This window comes from Hylobates moloch, unplaced genomic scaffold (assembly GCF_009828535.3).
Source record: "Hylobates moloch isolate HMO894 unplaced genomic scaffold, HMol_V3 SCAFFOLD_13, whole genome shotgun sequence".
Lineage (NCBI taxonomy): Eukaryota > Metazoa > Chordata > Mammalia > Primates > Hylobatidae > Hylobates > Hylobates moloch.
The window spans coordinates 65006497-65025200 of record NW_026652288.1 but is presented as its reverse complement, the minus strand read 5'-3'; the positions used below and the strand labels follow the sequence as shown (position 1 = coordinate 65025200).

The 18704-nt window shown below is 40.8% G+C and overlaps 1 protein-coding gene across 2 annotated transcripts in view; it reads right to left on the bottom strand.

The window, feature by feature from the left end:
• RNF13 (ring finger protein 13) overlaps positions 1-18704 on the bottom strand; it is a 181521-nt gene that overhangs the window by 126956 nt on the left and 35861 nt on the right. For both annotated transcript variants that reach the window (XM_032173827.3, XM_032173828.2), the window contains exon 2: positions 1018-1147. In XM_032173827.3, coding sequence (XP_032029718.1) covers positions 1018-1131 — 114 coding nt within the window. In that variant the 5' untranslated portion in view covers positions 1132-1147. The remainder of the gene's footprint in view (positions 1-1017; positions 1148-18704) is intronic.

Here is an 18704-nt window from a genome sequence, read left to right as displayed (position 1 = left end):
ATGATGGGGTTGTTGGAACATAATCTCATCATAAGTTGAGGTGTGTACTGAATGCATATCACTTTCATACCATCATAAAATCGAAAGCTCACTAGTCAAGCCTTATCTTAAGCTGGAGACCATCTGTATACTCCCCAGTGTGGAGGAAAGTAAGACAGTAGCTAAGAGAGGCTATGCTAAGGTTTTGAGAAGCACTATTCTTCTCTAAAAACTTTTCTATCCACCATCAAAGATAGGACCACTGTGCTTCTCTTCTGACTCATTAATGCTAATCTTGGGTTGAAATTTTCTATAGACATCTTATAGAATTTCTTAAACATTATTATAGAATTTCTAAAATATTATTATCAATAGAGATACTACTGAGATCTTACAGTCATTAAGAGATGTACTAGGTACCAAGAAAAACAGTAAAATTCTATATAAGTACACAGCAGGTAGGTATGTGTGCAAAGCACCCACATGTGCACACATAGCCTCATGAGCAACATTATTTACCAGGTACTGATTGTTCATGAGATCTTACATTAGATATGAAGCAATAAAAAATGAATAAGGGGCTGGGGGTGGTGGCTCACATCTGTAATCCCAACACTTTGGGAGGCCAAGGCGGGAAGATCACCTTAGGTCAGGAGTTCACGCCCAGCCTGGCCAACATGGTGAAACCCTGTCTCTATTAAAAATACAAAAAAATTAGGAATGGTGGCACACGCCTGTAATCCCAGCTACAAGGAGGGTGAGGCAGGAGAACTGCTTGAACCCAGGAGGTGGAGGTTGCAGTGAGCCAGGACCACACCAATGCACTCCAGCCTGGGCAACGAGAATGAAATTCCGTCTCAAAAAATAAATAAACAAATGAATAAGGTACCCCAATGTCAAGTAACTGTGTATATGTGTTGGGGTATGTTTTTAGATAAAAATGTCTTGTAACAATGGCTTACAAATATCACTCCAGGCTTTTTTTACACTTTTCTTTAAGGGATGTTTCTAGACATGAATAAATTTTACTGTACTTACTGCTAAAATGTCTGCTTCTACAGGCAGTAGGTTTAAGAATGCAAAGAGCTGGACAGTCAAGATGGTGTAGACTTGTGTGGCTGACAGCATGAGCATCCCTATGGAGAGCAACATCTCGTTGTAAAATCACCTGGAAGACAAGGATGTGAGTAACTTTGAGAGCTGGTGCTTTGTCCCAGGGAATAGATCATTTGATATATTCATTCCCAATGTCCAAAAATATCCATTTTAATTATAAACATGTATTAATATTAAAAGTAAAGCTTTTATTTCAAAAGCATAAGAACTTACACAGATTTGGACATTTAGGTAAACACCTATGTTTAGTCAACACCTATATAACTCATGATGACAAAGTTCTATGTTTTAATCACAAAACAAACATCCTCCCATAGTGCTCAGTTTATAGTACAGCTTGTCTTACTAACCCAAATTTCAGAGAAACTGGATTTCAACCAAAATAATGGTTAAAAACATATACACAAGCACCTTTGCTTTAAAATTGAAAATTTTCTACAACTTAAAAAATGTTTACTTCTGGTTCAATATAAATTCACATGTAAATTTACTTTTCATTTGCTATTGTATATTGTACCAACATCAGAGAATGCCAAAAAATTAATAGCCACTTATAATAAAGGAATACTTTTTGTCCATTACCTCCTAACAATCTACACTTTTTGCCCCCTCTACATCTGAATGGCAACAGCGTAACTACCTCTCCCAACTTCATCCTGTTCACTATGAGTCCCTTTCTCTCTTTCAGCAAAAAGATACCACGAAAAGACTAAATGTCAACCCACAAATTTAAAAATTCTCATTGGTAAGCCTCAATCAGTTGTATTATATACTCTTAAACAAGTGAGAACGAACATTACAAAAACAAGGGCTTTTATAATGAATTATTTCATTAAAAATCCCAAACTCGACCACAGTGTAAGATGGACAAATAGGAACAGCTCCGGTCTACAGCTCCCAGCCTGAGCGACACAGAAGACGGGTGATTTCTGCATTTCCGTTTGAGGTACCGGGTTCATCTCACTAGGGAGTGCCAGACAGTGGGTGCAGGACAGTCCCTGCAGCGCACTGCGCGCGAGCCGAAGCAGGGCGAGGCATTGCCTCACTAGGGAGGCACAAGGGGTCAGGGAGTTCCCTTTCCTAATCAAAGAAAGGGATAACAGACGGCACCTGGAAAATTGGGTCAGTCCCACCCTAATGCTGCGCTTTTCCAATGGGCCTGGAAAACGGCACACCAGGAGATTGTGTCCCGCACCTGGCTCAGAGGGTCATGTGCCCATGGAGTCTCACTGATTGCTAGCACAGCAGTCTGAGATCAAACTGCAAGGTGGCAGCAAAGCTGGGGGAGGGGCACCCGCCATTGCCCAGGCTTGCTTAGGTAAACAAAGCAGCCAGGAAGCTCGAACTGGGTGGAGCCCACCACAGCTCAAGGAGGCCTGTCTGCCTCTGTAGGCTCCACCTCTGGGGGCAGGGCACAGACAAACAAAAAGTCAGCAGGAATCTCCAGAGACTTAAACGTCCCTGTCTGACTGACAGCTTTGAAGAGAGTAGTGGTTCTCCCAGCACACAGCTGGAGATCTGAGAACGGACAGACTGCCTCCTAAAGTGGGTCCCTGACCCCCGAGCAGCCTAACTGGGAGGCACCCCCCAGTAGGGACAGACTGACACCTCACTCGGCCAGGTACTCCTCTGAGACAAAACTTCCAGAGGAACTATCAGACAGCTGAATTTGTGGTCGCACGAAAATCCGCTGTTCTGCAGCCACCGCTGCTGACACCCAGCCAAACAGGGTCAGGAGTGGACCTCTAGCAAACTCCAACAGACCTGCAGCTGAGGGTCCTGTCTGGTAGAAGGAAAACTAACAAACAGAAAGGACATCCACACCAAAAATCCATCTGTACATCACAACATCAAAGACCAAAAGTAGATAAAACCACAAAGATGGGGAAAAAACAGAGCAAAAAAACTGGAAACTCTAAAAAGCAGAGCACCTCTCCTCCTCCAAAGGAATGCAGTTCCTCACCAGCAACGGAACAAAGCTGGACGGAGAATGACTTTGACGAGTTGAGAGAAGAAGGCTTCAGACGATCAAAATACTCTGAGCTACGGGAGGAAATTCAAAACAATAGCAAAGAAGCTAAAAACTTTGAAAAAAAATTAGACGAATGGAGAACTAGAATAACCAATGGAGAGAAGGGCTTAAAGGAGCTGATGGATCTGAAAGCCAAGTATCGAGAACTACACGAAGATTGCAGAAGCCTCGGTAGCTGATGCGATCAACTGGAAGAAAGGGTATCAGTGATGGAAGATGAAATGAATGAAATGAAGCAAGAAGGGAAGTTTAGAGAAAAAAGAATAAAAAGAAATGAACAAAGCCTCCAAGAAATTTGGGACTATGTGAAAAGACCAAACCTATGTCTGATTGGTGTACCTGAAAATGACGGGGAGAATGGAACCAAGCTGGAAAACACTCTGCAAGATATTATCCAGGAGAACTTCCCCAATCTAGCAAGCCAGGCCAACATTCAGATTCAGGAAATACAGAGAATGCCACAAAGATACTCCTCGAGAAGAGCAACTCCAAGAAACTAATTGTCAGATTCACCAAAGTTGAAATGAAGGAAAAAATGTTAAGGGCAGCCAGAGAGAAAGGTCGGGTTACCCACAAAGGGAAGCCCCTCAGACTAACAGCTGATCTCTTGGCAGAAACTCTACAAGCCAGAAGAGAGTGGGAGCTGATATTCAACATTCTTAAAGAAAAGAATTTTCAACCCAGAATTTCCTATCCAGCCAAACTAAGCTTCATAAGTGAAGGAGAAATAAAATACTTTACAGACAAGCAAATACTGAGTGATTTTGTCATCACCAGGCCTGCCCTAAAAGAGCTCCTGAAGGAAGCACTAAACATGGAAAGGAACAACCGGTACCAGCCACTGCAAAAACATGCCAAATTGTAAAGACCATCAAGGCTAGGAAGAAACTGCATCAACTAATGAGCAAAATAACCAACTAACATCATAATGACAAGATCAAATTCACACAGAACAATATTAACTTAAATGTAAATGGGCTAAAGGCTCCAATTAAAAGACACAGATTGGCAAATTGGATAAGGAGTTAAGACCCATCAGTGTGCTGTATTCAGGAAACCCATCTCACGTGCAGAGACACACATAGACTCAAAATAAAGGGATGGAGGAAGATCTATCAAGCAAATGGAAAACAAAAAAGGGGAGGGGTTGCAATCCTAGTCTCTGATAAAATACACTTTGAACCACTAAAGATCAAAAGAGACAAAGAAGGCCATTACGTAATGGTAAAGGGATCAATTCAACAAGAAGAGCTAACTATCCTAAATATATATGCACCCAACACAGGAGCACCCAGATTCATAAAGCAAGACCTACAAAGGGACTTAAACTCCCACACAATAATAATGGGAGATTTTAACACCCCACTGTCAACATTAGACAGATCAACGAGACAGAAAGTTAACAAGGATATCCAGGAATTGAATTCAGCTCTGCACAAAGTGGACCTAATAGACATCTACAGAACTCTCCCTTCCAGATCAACAGAATATACATTTTTTTCAGCACCACACCACACCTATTCCAAAATTGACCACATAGTTGGAAGTAAAGCTCTCCTCAGCAAATGTAAAAGAACAAAAATTTTAACAAGCTGTCTCTCAGACCACAGTGCAATCAAACTAGAACTCAGGATTAAGAAATTCACTCAAAACCACTCAACTACATGGAAACTGAACAACCTGCTCCTGAATGACTATTGGGTACATAATGAAATGAAGGCAGAAATAAAGATGTTCTTTGAAACCAACGAGAACAAAGACACAACATACCAGAATCTCTGGGACACATTCAAAGCAGTGTGTAGAGGAAAATTTATAGCAGTAAATGCCCACAAGAGAAAGCAGGAAAGATCCAAAATTGACACCCTAACATCACAATTAAAAGAACTAGAAAAGCAAGAGCAAAGACATTCAAAAGCTAGCAGAAGGCTAGAAGTAACTAAAATCAGAGCAGAACTGAAGGAAATAGAGACACAAAAAACCCTTCAAAAAATTAATGAATCCAGGAGCTGGTTTTTTGAAAAGATCAACAAAATTGATAGACCGCTAGCAAGACTAATAAAGAGGAAAAAAGAGAAGATTCAAATAGATGCAATAAAAAATGAAAAAGGGGATATCACCACCGATCCCACAGAAATACAATCTACGATCAGACAATACTACAAACACCTCTATGCAAATAAACTAGAAAATCTAGAAGAAATGGATAAATTCCTCGACAAATACACCCTCCCAAGATTAAACCAGGAAGAAGTTGAATCTCTGAATAAACCAATAACAGGTTCTGAAATTGTGGCAATAATCAATAGCTTACCAACCAAAAAGAGTCCAGGACCTGATGGATTCACAGCCGAATTCCACCAGAGTACAAGGAGGAACTGGTACCATTCCTTCTGAAACTATTCCAATCGATAGAAAAGGAGGGAATCCTCCCTAACACATTTTATGAGTCCAGCATCGTCCTGATACCAAAGCCTGGCAGAGACATAACCAAAAAAGAGAATTTCAGACCAATATCCTTGATGAACATTGATGCAAAAATCCTCAATAAAATACTGGCAAACCAAATCCAGCAGCACATCAAAAAGCTTATACACCATGATCAAGTGGGCTTCATCCCTGGGATGCAAGGCTGGTTCAACATATGCAAATCAATAAAGGTAATCCAGCATATAAACAGAACCAAAGACAAAAACCACATGATTATCTCAATAGATGCAGAAAAGGCCTTTGACAAAATTCAACAACCCTTCATGCTAAAAACTCTCAATAAATTAGGTATTGATGGGACGTATCTCAAAATAATCAGAGCTATCTATGACAAACCCACAGCCAATATCATACTGAATGGGCAAAAACTGGAAGCATTCCCTTTGAAAACTGGCACAAGACAGGGATGTCCTCTCTCACCACTCCTAGTCAACACAGTGCTGGAAGTTCTGGCCAGGGCAATCAGGCAGGAGAAGGAAATAAAGGGTATTCAATTAGGAAAAGAGAAAGTCAAATTGTCCCTGTTTGCAGATGACATGATTGTATATCTAGAAAACCCCATTGTCTCAGCCCAAAATCTCCTTAAGCTAATTAGCAACTTCAGCAAAGTCTCAGGATACAAAATCAATGTACAAAAATCACAAGCATTCTTGTACACCAATCAGAGACAAACAGAGAGCCAAATCATGAGTGAACTCCCATTCACAGTTGCTTCAAAGAGAATAAAATACCTAGGAATCCAACTTACAAGGGATGTGAAGGACCTCTTCAAGGAGAACTACAAACCACTGCTCAATGAAATCAAAGAGGATACAAACAAATGGAAGAACATCCCATGCTCATGGGTTGGAAGAATCAATATCATGAAAATGACCATACTGCCCAAGGTAATTTATAGATTCAATGCCATCCCCATCAAGCTACCAATGACTTTCTTCTCAGAATTGGAAAAAACTACTTTAAAGCTCATATGGAACCAAAAAAGAGCCCGCATCACCAAGTCAATCCTAAGCCAAAAGAACCAAGCTGGAAGCATCACGCTACCTGACTTCAAACTATACTACAAGGCTACAGTAACCAAAACAGCATGGTACTGGTACCACAACAGAGACATAGATCAATGGAAAAGAACAGAGCCCTCAGAAATAATGCCACATATCTACAACTATCTGATCTTTGACAAACCTGACAAAAACAAGACACGGGGAAAGGATTCCCTATTTAATAAATGGTGCTGGGAAAACTGGCTAGCCATATGTAGAAAGCTGAAACTGGATCCCTTCCTTACACCTTATACAAAAATTAATTCAAGATGGATTAAAGACTTAAATGTTAGACCTAAAACCATTAAAATCCTACAAGAAAACCTAGGCAATGCCATTCAGGACATAGGCGTGGGCAAGGACTTCATGACTAAAACACCAAAAGCAATGGCAACAAAAGCCAAAATTGACAAATGGGATCTAATTAAACTAAAGCGCCTCTGCACAGCAAAAGAAACTACCATGAGAGTGAACAGGCAACCTACAGAATGGGAGAAAATTTTTGCAACCTACTCATCTGACAAAGGGCTAATATCCAGAATCTACAATGAACTCAAACAAATTTACAAGAAAAAGCAAACAACCCCATCAAAAAGTGGGCAAAGGACATGAACAGACACTTCTCAAAAGAAGACATTTATGCAGCCAAAAAACACATGAAAAAATGCTCATCATCACTGGCCATCAGAGAAATGCAAATCAAAACCACAGTGAGACACCATCTCACACCAGTTAGAATGGCCATCATTAAAAAGTCAGGAAACAACAGGTGCTGGAGAGGATGAGGAGAAATAGGAACACTTTTACACTGTTGGTGGGACTGTAAACTAGTTCGACCATTGTGGAAGTCAGTGTGGTGATTCCTCAAGGATCTAGAACTACAAATACCATTTGACCCAGCCATCCCATTACTGGGTATATACCCAGAGGACTATAAATCATGCTGCTATAAAGACACATGCACACGTATGTTTACTGTGGCACTATTCACAATAGCAAAGAGTTGGAACCAACCCAAATGTCCAACAACGATAGACTGGATTAAGAAAATGTGGCACATATACACCATGGAATACTATGCAGTCATAAAAAATGATGAGTTCATGTCCTTTGTAGGGACATGGATGAAAACTGGAAAACATCATTCTCAGTAAACTATCACAAGGACAAAAACCAAACACCGCATGTTTTCACTCATATGTGGGAATTGAACAATGAGAACTCATGGACACAGGAAGGGGAACATCACACTCCGGGGACTGTTGTGGGGTGGGGGGAGCAGGGAGGGACAGCATTAGGAGATATACCTAATGCTAAATGACGAGTTAATGGGTGCAGCAAACCAACATGGCACATGGATACATATGTAACAAACCTGCACATTGTGCACATGTACCCTAAAACCTAAAGTATAATAATAATAATAATTTATTAATTAATTTAAAAAATTCCCAAACTCATGTAATATCCATTTTGATGATGATTAGTGTGGATAAGTCCTCTAGATGTAGAAGCTGCCATACAGACTCAAACTCTGAATCTTTGACTCACACGCTGGAAGTACAATACCTGTGAATAATTTTTAAGGTACCATTTACAAAGCCACTAATATCAGAGATGAAATAAAAAATGAAAACATGCTAAAGTATAGATTTGTTCCTTAAGGATAAAAAGTAAATTAGTGGTTGCCTAGGGATTGGCAGGGCATGGGGGGAAAGCTTGAAGGAGGGGAAAGGTGGGAATGAGAAATGACTACTAATGAGTAAGGGTTTTGCGGGGGAGATGATGAAAATGTTCTAAAAGACTCTGGTGATGGTTGCACAACTCTGTAAATATACTACAAATCACTGCATTGTACACCTTAATTGGTTGAATTCTATGATGTAAGAATTGTATCTCAATAAAGCTTTTTTTAAATGTCTAGATTTGTTGACATTCATTTCTTAAGTAAAATACATTTCATAACATACCATGGTACAGAAAAAGAGTTAACATAGCAGGCCTGAGATTGCTATCCCTAGAAAGGTCTGCTTGCAAGGTTGGCCCCTCGCTGGCATCTGGAAATTTAGATTTCAGGACAGTTTCCACTATTTCCTAGTAAGAACAGCTCAGTGTGCCTACACTTTACAAACAATGTAGTTTGTGCTGAATACCTGTTTTCCTTCTAGGGTCTAGAATTTTGGTACATGCTAGGCAGAGAGTATCTATATTAACAACCCCTAATATAAACCCTGGGTACTGAGTCTCTAATGAGCTTCCCTGGTAAACGTTTTACAGGTGTTGTCACAACTTGCTGGAGGAATTAAGATGCATCCCATGTAACTCCACTGGGAAAGGACCCTTAGATGCTTACACTGATTTACTCTGTACTTTACCCCATGTGCCTTTTCTTCTCACTGATTTTGTTTTGTATCCTTTTGCTGTAATAAATCACAGCCATTAAGTACAACCATGTGCTGAGTCTTGTAAATCCTCCTAGTGAATCACTGAATGTGGACAATTTCTGGTTAGAAATCATACCATAAAAGCATATAAATATTTACAAAATAAGGTATAGTTGCTATTAAATTTTAGTAGGAAGAAGAAGTATGCACCATATTGACCAGTGACCTCTTTGGGAAACTGAATCTGAATAAAAACTGTGACTTTCCATCTAAATTTCCAGCTAACTTTGGGGGAGGGAAAGGGAGACAGAGTTTGGAGGGAAAATAAAAGATTGGAATAATAACCAAAACAAATAATACTGATCTCTTACTAAGTGCCAGGCATTGCTGTAAGCATGTTATTAAGTTAACTCATTTAATCCTAACCTCCCTATAAGGTAGGTATCATTTCACAAATGGGGAAAACTTAAGAACTGTTAAGCAACTTGCCCATGATAAAACAACAAATAATAGCAGAGCCAGGATTCAAACCTAACAGTTTCCAAAGTCCACATTCTAAACTCCTACTGAAAACAGGATCAATATCCATTCAAGGTTGATGTTCGAAGAGTAAAGTACAGCTTCTTGCCTACACATGTATTCAAGAGCTTCAAAAGCCAATTCTCATGGAGCAACAGTCACCAGTTTTCTTTTACTTTGTATATGACAGTGTATGTGTGTATATTGTGTGTATTCAATGATATGTAGTATGTTTTGAGGGTTTTTTGCATTTATTGCCTTTTTTAATGATGTTCAGGAGTTTGCTTTATAGTCTCTATGAAACTAATTCTTGTTCATTGTGGAAAATGTGGGGAAAATGAAAATTATAAATAATCCTCAAATTAAGGAACAACTAGTGTTCATACTTTGATATATAACTTTCCAGTCTTTTAGCGATGTATGGAGTTGTCCCTTGGTATCCATGGGGGATCGGTTCCAGGACTCCCTGCGGATACCAGAATCTGAGGATGCTTAAGTTCCTTATGGAAAATGATGTAGTATTTATATATAACCTACACATGTCCGCCCAAATACTTTAAAACATTTCTTGATTGCTTATATCTAATACAATGTAAATGCTATGTAAATAGTGGTTATGCTGTATTGTTTCAAGAATAATAACAAGAAAAATAGTCTGTACATGTTCAGTATAGACACTTTTTTCCCCAAATATTTTCACTCTGCAGTTGATTGAATCCATGGATGTAGAACCCATGGATACGGAAGGCGAACTGCACATTCAAATACACTTTTAGCAAAATTGGGGGCACACTGTGCATACTGTTTTACTAATTGTATTTTTTTCACTTAAAGTATTATGAATATTTTCCTAACTCCCCTCAAAAACCATTGCAGATAGCTGTCCGTGAAATACTGTGGAGCTTCCCTCCCTTTCAAACACTATTTTTCTTAATCTATTTCACACATTGGGTTTCCATACGTAATTTGTTTATACAAAATAAAAACTACTGGTCAAAAATATGATGTATAAATGGCCACGTGGTATTCCCTATGAATATTCTTTAATGAGCTGAACAGAAATTCTTACTGTTGGAATTTTTTTTTTAGAAAAACACTGCAATAAATATTCCTTTAATTATACCTATACGTAAACCCTTAATATTTTTTAGATTAAAGTGATGGCTGGCATTATAATAATTATAATAATTGCAGTAAAAAATATGGAATTTACACATATGGGTTTATATCCCAGCACTGTCCCATACTAATAGTGTAATTTGGAGGTAAATATTTAAACTACATAAATTGCTTTATCTCTAAAAGAAGGACCATAGGACCTATAAGACAACCCTGTAGAATAAATACAATTATGCACAGAAGGGCTTAACACAGCAATAGAATATAGAAAGAAAGGACTTTGGACAGGGATGCCAACAGATGAAACAGGAAACACAGAAGGAAGACCATAGTGAGAAAGTAAGCACAATTTGAGAATTTCTGAACTTAGTATTTGTGGAACAGTCTGGTGGACATGTACACAGGCAACAACAAATAAAGATCTCGAGCTCCACACAAGGCAAAAAGAGACTTAGGAATCATCAGCAGATAGGAATAATTGAAATGCTCTTAATGTAAAAGTGAAAATCAAAAAGACAAGAGGACTAAAAAAACTCTGAGGGATATCTAAGTTTCAAAGGCAGGTGGAAAAAGAGAAAAGAGAGAGAGAGACTGATTTCACAAAAAGTCAAGAGAGAAAAGAACTTTAAAATGAATGTGGGGGGAAGTAAGGCATTGGTCAACAGAAGTAAATGCTGGAGAAGGCGCAAGAGGGTCTAAAATTTTCACATTTAAGAATCTGCCCAGGCCAAGCATAGCAGCTCACACCTGTAATCCTAACACTCTGGGAGGCCGAGGCAGGTGGATCACCTGAGGTCAGGAGTTCCAGACTAGCCTGGCCAACATGGGGAAACCCTGTCTCTACTAAAAATACAAAAATTAGCCAGGCATGGTAATTTCTGTAGCTGAGTAGCTGCAATCCCAGCTACTCAGGAGGCTGAGGCACAAGAATCGCTTGAACCCGGGAGGAAGAGGTTGCAGTGAGCCGAGGTCACGCCACTGCACTCCAGCCTGAGCAACAGAGCAAGACTCTGTCTCAAAAAAATAAAAATAAAAAAAAGAATCTGTTCAACCTAAACAATTTTACTTCCTCATACTCTACCACTTACCCTTGCTCTGATCAATCAGCTCACTGTTTCCAGCAATCACCTTGCTGGCATTATATCTTCATTCACATGTTACCCAGGAACTAAAATACACTCTCTTCTATCTTCAAAAGAGAATTTGGGGGAAAACTACAAATCCTATGAAATTGTATGCAAAATTTTGTGTATGTTCAACTACACATAGTTTCTGCAAAAAAGATCCACACTTATTAACATGTTCTCAAATAAGCACATAGGTTTTTTGTTGTTGCTACTGGGTTTTGTTTTGTTTTGTTTTCACTTAAATCTTCCCTTTTCCAGGAAGCCTTCTGAGGAAAAAGGTTAGCAAGCTTAAACTCTTTGATATCTTCTTCTAGCACTTAATCAACTGGATTAAAATAAATGCAGGCTGTCAGCTGTATTACTAGGCAATATTATTTATGGTAAAAATGACTCCTGATTGGTGAAAAGTATTTAAACTGAAAAGACTGTAAGTTAACTATAAAAGCTTATTACAAAAACATAAACAAAAATAGTCTGATTCCCTGCAGTGTCTGTTTCTGGAAAGAAAGCATGATGCTCGAGGGAAGCTGGAGCTACTCACGGACTATTAAAAGAAGTGGTTCCTTTCATATGTGACACTCATTTATCTCACTGGTTACAATCCAGTATACTCTTTGGTAGGTATGAAAGGTTTATCTGAATGAATGTAAAGCTTCTCAATGAAGATGCATTTTATGTTGATATGTTGTACTCCCAGTCTCTATCCTCCTACCTCCTACCAAGCTAGTGAACCTGGTACCAGGTAATAGCCCATCAGTTATTGAGAGTGTGGATGCCAATCAGAATCCCTGACCATGCAGGTGGACAGCGTGTGGTACCTTTCTTCCCCATTACAATTCTTACTGGCCTCTCATGCTTGAACTTATTCAACTGTTGGAGTCTCTGCATGGACTACGATAAAGTATTGTTTGTTGAGACTCTTATCCCCCAGCAAATAGAATACATCCATCTTAAGGATATTTTTGAACCATTCTGGGAAGCAGAGAACACATAGAAAAAAATCTAGTAAAATCTTGCTGATAACAAACATCTACCCTTTATCCTTTTCCTCCTCCTTGTGCCCCTTCTCATCCCACTCATATTACCAAAGACAGAATGTAACTCTGTATTCATTTTGAGTATGCCTATAATAAAAAAAAGTCATACTTCTTCAAAGGAAGAAAGTTCAAAGTAGAGAATATACAAGAAACCCTTGAGAACTACCAAAAAGGCTTCTAGAGATGTGTCCACTACCACCATCCTTGATCACATCTAATTTGGCCTACTATTTGACATAATTCTACTAGTTATTAACAGACATTTTAACTGAAATCAGCTTCCTGACTCTAAAGATTTTTCCAACTGTCAAATTCTAATTTTACTTTCTGTTCAGTCTGTACTGTAACACTTAAGATGTATTGTTGCAAAACTGTTTTAAACCAATTCTAACAAGCCTTTAGCTCTCACTTCAAGTTTACAAGAATTTTCTGGAATAAAAAAATAAATAAGATACCACAAGATGGGTGTCTTGCTTGAGGGTAATGCCCCAATTTCTACAAAATTCAACACAATAAACAGAGACAGTACAAGAGGATAGAATGAGGAAATGGCATGAAATTGTTATACATCAAAAGAGATGAGAAACAGTAAACACAAATGCAACATACAGTTCCATTAAATCAACAATAAAAATACATTTTGGGAATAATGGAGACAACGGAAATATGGCCCAAATATTAGATATCCTTTAAAAAAATCCTTAGCTATGATGATAGTATTATGGCTGGTATGGGTTTGGCTGTGTCCCCAACCAAATCACATCTTGAATTCCCAGGTGTTGTGGAAGAAACCTGGTGGGAAGCAATTGAATCATAGGGGGCAGGTCTTTCCCATGCTATTCTCATGATCGTGAGAGTAAGTCTCACGAGACCTGATAGGTTTATAAACAGGAGTTTCCCTGAACAAGCTCTTCTCTTCTCTGCCACCATGTGAGATGTGCCTTTCACCCTCCACCATGATTGTGAAGCCTCCCCAGCCACATGGAACTATAAGTGCATTAAACCTCTTTCTTTTGTAAATTTCCCAGTTTAAGGTATGTCTTTAACAGCAACATGAAACATAATTCAGTAAATTGATATCAGTAGAGTGGAGTGCTGCTGAAAAGATACCTGAAAATGTGGAAGCAACTTTGGAACTGGATAACAGGCAGAGGTTGGAACAGTTTGGAGGGCTCAGAAGAAGACAGGAAAATGTGGGAAAATGTGGAGCTTCCTAAAGACTTGTTGAATGGTTTTGACCAAAATGCTAATAGTCACATGGACAATGAAGTCCAGGCTGAAGTGGTCTCAGAAGGAGATGAGGAACTTAGTGGAAACTGGTGAAAAGGTGATTCTTGATATGCTTTAGCAAAGATACTGATGGGATTTTGTCCCTGCCCTGGAGATTTGTGGAACTTTTAACTTGAGAGAAATGGTTTAGGGTATCTGGCAGAAGAAATTTCTAAGCAGTAAACCGTTCAAGAGGTGATTTGAGTGCTCTTAAAAGCATTCAGTTTTATTCACTCACAAAAATGCGGTTTGGAATTGGAACTTATGTTTAAGGGAAGCAGAGCATAAAAGTTCAGAAAATTTGCAGCCTGATGATGCAATAGAAAAGAAAAACCCATTTTCTGAGGAGAAATTCAAGCCAGTTGTAGAAATTTGCTTAAGTAACAAGGAGCCAAATGTTAATTGCCAAGAAAATAGGGAAAATGTCTCCAGGGCATGTCAGAGGTTGTCATGGCAGCCTCTCCCATCACAGGCCCAGAGGCCTAGGAGGAAAAAATGGTTTGCTGGGCTGTGCCCAGGACCTTGCTGCTTTGCGAAGTCTTGGGACTTGGTGCCCTGCATCCCAGCCATGGCTAAACAGGACCCAGGTACAGTTCGGGCCCTGGCTTCAGAGGATGCAAGCCCCAAGCCTTGGCAGTTTCCACGTGGTATTGAGCCTGCGGGTGCACAAAAGTCAAGAACTGAGGCTTGGGAACCTCTGCCTAGATTTCAGAATCTGTATGGAAATGCCTGGATCCCCAGGCAAAAGTTTGCTGCAGGAGCAGAGCCCTCATGGAGAACCTTTGCTAGGGCAGTGTGGAAGAGAAATATGGGGTTGGAGCCCCCACACAGAGTTCCTACTGAGGCACCATCTGGTGGAGCTGTGAGAAGAGGACCACTGTCCTCCAGATGCCAGAATAGTAGATCCACCAACAACTTGCACTGTGCACCTGGAAAAGCCGTAGACACTCAACGCCAAGAGGAAGGCTGTACACTGTAAAGCCACCAGGGAGGAGCTGCCCAAGACCATATGAACCTACCTCTCGCATCAGCGTGACCTGGATGTGAGACAAGGAGTCAAAGGAGATCATTTTGGAGCTTTAAGATTTGACTGCCCTGCTGGATTTTGGACTTGCATGGGGCCTGTAGGCCTTTTTATTTGGCCAATTTCTCCCACTTGGAACAGCTGTATTTACGCAATGCCTGTATTCCCATTGTATCTAGGAAGTGACTGATTGGCTTTTGATTTTACAGGCACATAGGCAGAAGGAACTTGCTTTGTCTCAGATGAGACACTGGAATGTGGACTTTTCAGTTAATGCTGAAATGAATTAACACTTTGGGGGACTTTTGGAAGGCATGATTGGTTTTGAAATATGAGGACATGAGATTTGGGAGGGGCCAGGGCAGAATGATATGGTTTGGCTGTGTCCTCACCCAAATCTCATCTTGAAGTCCCACATGTTGTGGGAGGGACCCAGTAAGAGGTAATTTAATCACGGAGGCAGGTCTTTCCCATGTTATTCTCATGATAATGAATAAGTCTCACAAGATCTGATGGATTTATAAAGGGGAGTTGCCCTGCACAAGCTCTCTTCTCTTGTATGCCACCATGTGAGACGTGCCTTTCACCCTCTGCCATGATTGTGAGGCCTCCCCAGCCACGTGGAACTGTAAGTCCATTAAACCTCTTTCTTTTGAAAATTGCCCAGTCTCAGGTGTCTTTATCAGCAGTGTGAAAAAGGACTAACACAACAGCTGTATGAAAAAGTCCTTATTCTGGGAGCTATCTATTATAGTAAAGTACTTAGGAAAGAAATGTCATGATATCTGTCATTTAAAGCACTTCAGAGGCACTCCAGCCTCGGCAAAAGAGCAAGACTCTGTCTCAAGTGGAGCCAAGATGGCCGAATAGGAACAGCTCCGGTCTCCAGCTCCCAGCCTGAGCGACACAGAAGACTGGTGATTTTTGCATTTCTGCTTGAGGTACCGGTTTCATCTCACTAGGGAGTGCCAAACAGTGGGTGCAGGACAGTCGGTGAAGCGCACTGTGCGCGAGCCGAAGCAGGGCGAGGCACTGCCTCACTCGGGAAGCGCAAGGGGTCAGGGAGTTCCCTTTCCTAGTCAAAGAAAGGGGTAACAGACGGCACCTGGAAAGTCGGGTCAGTCCCACCCTCATACTGCGCTTTCCCAACGGGCCTGGAAAACGGCACACTAGGAGATTGTATCCCGCACCTGGCTCGGAGGGTCCTATGCCCACGGAGTCTCGCTGATTGCTAGCACGGCAGTCTGAGATCAAGCTGCAAGGTGGCAGCGAGGCTGGGGGAGGGGCGCCCGCCATTACCCAGGCTTGCTTAGGTAAACAAAGCAGCCAGGAAGCTCGAACTGGGTGGAGCCCACCACAGCTCAAGGAGGCCTGTCTGCCTCTGTAGGCTCCACCTCTGGGGGCAGGGCACAGACAAACAAAAAGTCAGCAGGAATCTCCAGAGACTTAAACGTCTCTGTCTGACTGACAGCTTTGAAGAGAGTAGTGGTTCTCCCAGCACACAGCTGGAGATCTGAGAACGGACAGACTGCCTCCTAAAGTGGGTCCCTCACCCCTGAGCAGCCTAACTGGGAGGCACCCCCCCAGAAGGGAAAGACCGACACCTCACTGGGCCAGGTACTCCTCTGAGACAAAACTTCCAGAGGAACTATCAGACAGCTGAATTGGTGGTCTCACGAAAACCCGCTGTTCTGCAGCCACCGCTGCTGACACCCAGCCAAACAGGGTCAGGAGTGGACCTCTAGCAAACTCCAACAGACCTGCAGCTGAGGGTCCTGTCTGGTAGAAGGAAAACTATCAAACAGAAAGGACATCCACACCAAAAACCCATCTGTACATCACCATCATTAAAGCCCAAAAGTAGATAAAACCGCAAAGATGGGGAAAAAACAGAGCAGAAAAACTGGAAACTCTAAAAAGCAGAGCACCTCTCCTCCTCCAAATGAACGCAGTCCCTCACCAGCAATGGAACAAAGCTGGATGGAGGATGACTTTGACGAGTTGAGAGAAGAAGGCTTCAGACGATCAAACTACTCTGAGCTACGGGAGGAAATTCAAAACAATAGCAAAGAAGTTAAAAACTTTGAAAAAAAATTAGAAGAATGGATAACTAGAATAACCAATGGAGAGAAGGGCTTAAAGGAGATGGAGGAGCTGAAAGCCAAGTTTCGAGAACTACGTGAAGATTGCAGAAGCCTCAGTAGCAGATGCGATCAACTGGAAGAAAGGGTATCGCAGATGGAAGATGAAATGAATGCAATGAAGAGAGAAGGGAAGTCTAGAGAAAAAAGAATAAAAAGAAATGAACAAAGCCTCCAAGAAATTTGGGACTACGTGAAACGACCAAACCTACGTCTGATTGGTGTACCTGAAAATGACGGGGAGAATGGAACCAAGTCGGAAAACACTCTGCAAGATATTATCCAGGAGAACTTCCCCAATCTAGCAAGGCAGGCCAACATTCAGATTCAGGAAATACAGAGAACGCCACAAAGATACTCCTCGAGAAGGGCAACTCCAAGACACATAATTGTCAGATTCACCAAAGTTGAAATGAAGGAAAAAATGTTAAGGGCAGCCAGAGAGAAAGGTCGGGTTACCCACAAAGGGAAGCCCATCAGGCTAACAGCTGATCTCTCGGCAGAAACTCTACAAGCCAGAAGAGAGTGGGGGCCGATATTCAACATTCTTAAAGAAAAGAATTTTCAACCCAGAATTTGCTATCCCGCCAAACTAAGCTTCATAAGTGAAGGAGAAATAAAATACTTTACAGACAAGCAAACGCTGAGTGATTTTGTCACCACCAGGCCTGCCCTAAAAGAGCTCCTGAAGGAAGCACTAAACATGGAAAGGAACAACCAGTACCAGCCACTGCAAAAACATGCCAAATTGTAAAGACCATCGAGGCTAGGAAGAAACTGCATCAACTAATGAGCAAAATAACCAACTAACATCATAATGACAGGATCAGATTCACACATAACAATATTAACGTTAAATGTAAATGGGCTAAATGCTCCAATCAAAAGACACAGACTGGCAAACTGGATAAGGAGTCAGGACCCATCAGTGTGCTGTATTCAGGAAACCCATCTCACGTGCAGAGACACACATAGACTCAAAATAAAGGGATGGAGGAAGATCTATCAAGCAAATGGAAAACAAAAAAAGGCAGGGGTTGCAATCCTAGTCTCTGACAAAATAGACTTTAAACCAACAAAGATCAAAAGAGACAAAGAAGGCCATTACATAATGGTAAAGGGATCAATTCAACAAGAAGAGCTAACTATCCTAAATATATATGCACCCAACACAGGAGCACCCAGATTCATAAAGCAAGTCCTCAGTGACCTACAAAGGGACTTAAACTCCCATACAATAATAATGGGAGATTTTAACACCCCACTGTCAACATTAGACAGATCATCTAGACAAAAAGTTAACAAGGATATCCAGGAATTGAACTCAGCTCTAAACAAAGTGGACCTAATAGACATCTACAGAACTCTCCACCCCAAATCAACAGAATATACATTTTTTTCAGCACCACACCACACCTATTCCA